The 4,199-nt window shown below is 49.7% G+C and overlaps 1 protein-coding gene across 1 annotated transcript; it reads right to left on the reverse strand.

The window, feature by feature from the left end:
- Window positions 1–2,509: 2,509 nt before the first annotated feature.
- LOC34620608 (L-lactate dehydrogenase) lies at window positions 2,510–3,754 on the reverse strand. The gene is made up of 2 exons (XM_026334636.1): window positions 3,625–3,754; window positions 2,510–3,372 (listed from the first exon to the last, which is right to left on the reverse strand). Exons 1-2 carry the CDS (start codon window positions 3,752–3,754, stop codon window positions 2,510–2,512), a joined length of 993 nt encoding a protein of 330 aa, XP_026190421.1.
- Window positions 3,755–4,199: the final 445 nt, after the last annotated feature.

A 4,199-nucleotide genomic window follows, 5' to 3' on the forward strand; every position in this document is an offset into this window, starting at 1 on the left:
CGAATAGCTCTGGAATTGTGAAAGGCCTGAAAGCTATCGCAGGGCACATTGAGGGCTGGTGGTCGGTCTGGACAGAATAATGCGGCCAGTATCTTACTGCCGGCATGTTGCCACACTCCACCACATCGAATGGAGTTCCATTTCCTGCACTGTATGCCCCTGCCCGGTTTTTTAAAACGATGAGCATGAGCAACAACATTTTGATGCATATTGGAAGCCGAAGACTATTGGAATAGAATAGGACTGAATTTCCGAGACTACCATGCACCCGCACAGTTCTTTGCGACAACCCTCCAGAGGCGTAACGCGAAAGGGCCGGCTCTAACTGCTTCGATTTTTGCGGAGTCTAGCTCGATGTTTTTGCATTCAAAACGCAGACAGCTAGGAATACAGTTGGGGTTCTATGAAACAAGGACACTTGAGTGTCTTTTACATACTACTGGTCGACAAAACCTCATGTGTGCATCCACGTGCAATTTCCCAGCTAGCGCAATATGTTTTTCTAGTACCTGTGGAGCTACTGCGTATAACGGCAGCTTTCAGGCCGGCCTGTGGCGGCCGAACATGGATTGTGCCACAGCCGGTTTCAGTGGATGAGCCAAAGCTACATCGAACCACGCGGCTCTGCTAGCTGTTTCACTCCATCACGCGGTTCCATAGAGAGAATCCCACGTCTGGAATCAACAGGAGTACAGTGAATACTTGTTGGGCGCTGTTCAAAAAAAAAGCTCTAGCCTCTTTCTGCCCGCACCCCTTAAGCTTGTGCCATGATGTAAGAGAACAGCAAGGTTGCGCGTAGGTGCACCTTCAAAGTAGTCCTAGCATTCACAGCTAGTTCCATGTAGCATCTAGCGCTCACGTACACAGCTTTCCGTCTCTTGCATCGAGATAACAGATATGTGCAATAACAGAAAAGTCAATAATTCAACTTGTTCATACTTTTACAGTATAATTAGTGCACTAAAAAGCATTCAAGTATAGCGTGGCTTGGTACTCATTTCTGTTCATCAGCGAGACGAACTCCGCACTTTATAAACAAGTGGACTCGGCGTTAGTGCCATTACTTTTAGGTGCAATGGCGGTCAGTCTCAAGGCTCTGACGAGGTCCTGGGTTCACCTGCCCTTTTTCGGGTCTGCTAGTATAGCAAAGCGGAAAAAGTTCAGCCAAGTTCCTGTTGCAGTGGAGCATAAGCACACTTTCAGTTTGCTAATACCTGCAAAGATGCATGGAGGTGATCTCAAATGTTCGATTAATAGCATCATGCATAATTATATGTATGTCGCTTTCACAGAAAAATTTGCCATCTATGTGCGTTCACAAGAGAACAGCTACATACACAGCCATGGCGACGCCCCCATGTAGACAATCGCCTTATGGCGAGTTGTCCAAGGTGATCATACTGAATAACGTCAAGAACATACAAATTCTCGTTTAGGGTTCAGCTGGCACCAGCCCGACACTGCTGCGAGAGGACAAAGTTGCTGCTTTCTACGACATCCCACACATCTAGATTCACTGAGGAAAACAGGCACGTACCGTGTATATGAACATCCACACTAATATCTATAGGGATCCGCGTTAGATCATACTGCACCACGACAGGACTTCCCGGACTCTATCACCAAAAATGCTCGACGCGCCCGTCAACAGGACGACTATAATGCAGACTATTGAGCCAAAGATATGCTGTTCTGCTTCTGTACGGTGCTAGCGCTTATGGCTGTGCAGCTTCTGCCTTATATGATGCAGCAGATTGCCATTCCCTCTTGCCGCTCCTTCCTTACATGCCCCTCTATCGCAGGGATCTGCAGCTGCACTAGGGACGCGCTCTGCGGGAGCATCGCCACTGGGCTCAAGGTTTGCGGCTCTGAACGCCCAAACAGCACACGTCGCTCCCCTAGGCCACGCGCAACATGCGCCATTAACCACATAGACAGCCGTAACCAGCTGCGACACCGCCGCTTCATACTAGTGACTCTTCCCCACGCATCCCCTACAGCTCCAAATGGAACCCCCAAAGCTCTGCAATGTAGTTTCGGTGAAGTAACATGCGAAACTAAACTACTCCAATGCACACTGGACCTGCGAGTACCCAGCGTTCGCAACCAGATAGACTAATTAATTGCTAAAAACCTCGAAACGTGTACCCCAATATCTTTTCGGGTTGCGAATTATACTCTTCTTGATTAGATATTACGGACGATGTCTGTGCGTTACAGTTCTATGGACGCACCAAGCAGACATGCAAACACGTGGGTCCGCAGCCGCTGTGTATATTCACGAACCAAGAAAAAGCGTAGATCGACAAAGCAAGAAAGTGGCTAGCAGCAAGACAAGAGTACCCGACGGTCGGAACACGTAGCCGCGAAACAAAAGAATGCGGACGGAAGGAAACCAACAAAGCCAAACCGCCATGTAGCAAACCTGTGCTGCATGCAGCCACTGCTTCCAACAGCTGCTATTCGATCTACATTATACACTCATAAAAACCTGGTTACATCGCACCCCTTACTTGCCGGCGTCAAGCTCGGCGAGGACCTTTTGCATCTCCTTGACCTCTTCGATGGAACCCTGAAGAGCAGCCTTCTCCATGTCATTAAGTTCAAGCTCGATGATCCTCTCGACACCGTTGCCGCCAATGACACACGGCACCCCCAAGTAATGGTTTTGTACACCATATTGACCCTCCAAATAGCATGAGCATACCATCACCCTCTTCCTGTCCTTAAGATAGGATTCTGCCATGCAAATGGCAGATGCACCTGGAGCATAATAGGCAGAGCCTTGGCCAAGAAGACGAACAATCTCTCCGCCAGCCACCTTGGTGCGCGCCACGATTTCTTCCACGTCCTTTTCACTAATCCATCCTTGCTTAATGCAATCCCCAAGAGGAATACCGTTAACAGTGGCCAGACGAGCTAGAGGAACCATGTTGTCGCCGTGAACTCCAATAACCATGGCCTGCACATCCCTGGGGGATACCTTCAGTTTGTCGGCGAGCATCCGCCGGAATCGGGAAGAGTCGAGCATCCCCGCCATGCCGCACACACGGCTGGGAGGAAGGCCAGAAGCCTCCCTGACGGCATTGACCATGATGTCAAGGGGGTTCGTGATGTTGATAACGAACGCACCGGGGCAGTACTTCTTGATGGCTGCTCCCACCTCGCGCATGATCCTGACGTTAACCGGCAGCAAATCCATTCTAGACCACTCCTGATCGCTCTTGCCGGGAATCTTTGTGATTCCGGCGGTAATAATGACAACATCTGCGCCTTGAAGGCACTCGTAGCTGTTTGATCCGTAAACAGTGACCCCAGTATCAACGACTGAAGAATTCTGCGACAGGTCCAAAGCCTTCCCCAAGGGCATGTCTGCAAACGCACAGCACACGTACTAACACAAAGAACCAGTTACATTACTAAGCCGGTACAAAACGGCCCTCCAAGGAGGACCAAGCAAGCCAGTCAATTGGCTGCGGTGCGTGTGCGCCAGCAACCGTTGCAGTAAGCAGGTACATCCGACTACAAAAAAGCTATGGCTGGTGATTAGATAAATAAAACGAATCTAAAAGTAGACTAGAACGCATTTACGATGCTGAGAAAACCTAATAGCTCAAGACGTACTTGGCACAACGTCGAATAGAACAACATCCCCTAGTTCCCTCAAGCTGCAAAGGAAGGCCATGGTTCCTCCGATCATGCCGGAACCAACAAGCGCAATTTTACTGCGGCTATTCCGCTCAAATACTGCCATTTTCGAACGTAAAATGGGGGGAAAGAAGGCAAAAAGCAAGGAAACAGTAGAGCCCCAAGCCAACGATCGCACGCCAGACACCGAACGTCACAATATTTTGGAGACAAATGAGGCCGTCTGTGCGACGGCAACAACAACGCAGAGACTGGGAAAGCTAAAATACTCGGAAACGAAATGACTCCCGATCACGCAGAGTACGCCAGGATGCACAGCTCCCTCGAGTGGCGGGTAGGCAATGGGGGGTGCATCACCGCACCCTTGCAGCAGCGCGAGGCACCAGCGTACGGTGAGTGCACTGCATCGGTCTTTCCACAAAAGTAGGTGTAACTCGATAAGCACAATGCAAAAGCTTGGACACATGCACGGATACCATAAAGAAGTTGATATGCTTTTCACGGGCAGTCGGGAATAGTCCCGTTCACCAACACACAGGACGAAATGCCAC

This window comes from Cyclospora cayetanensis, unplaced genomic scaffold (genome assembly GCF_002999335.1).
Source record: "Cyclospora cayetanensis isolate NF1_C8 unplaced genomic scaffold, CcayRef3 CcayRef3_contig_461, whole genome shotgun sequence".
NCBI classification, from domain to species: domain Eukaryota; phylum Apicomplexa; class Conoidasida; order Eucoccidiorida; family Eimeriidae; genus Cyclospora; species Cyclospora cayetanensis.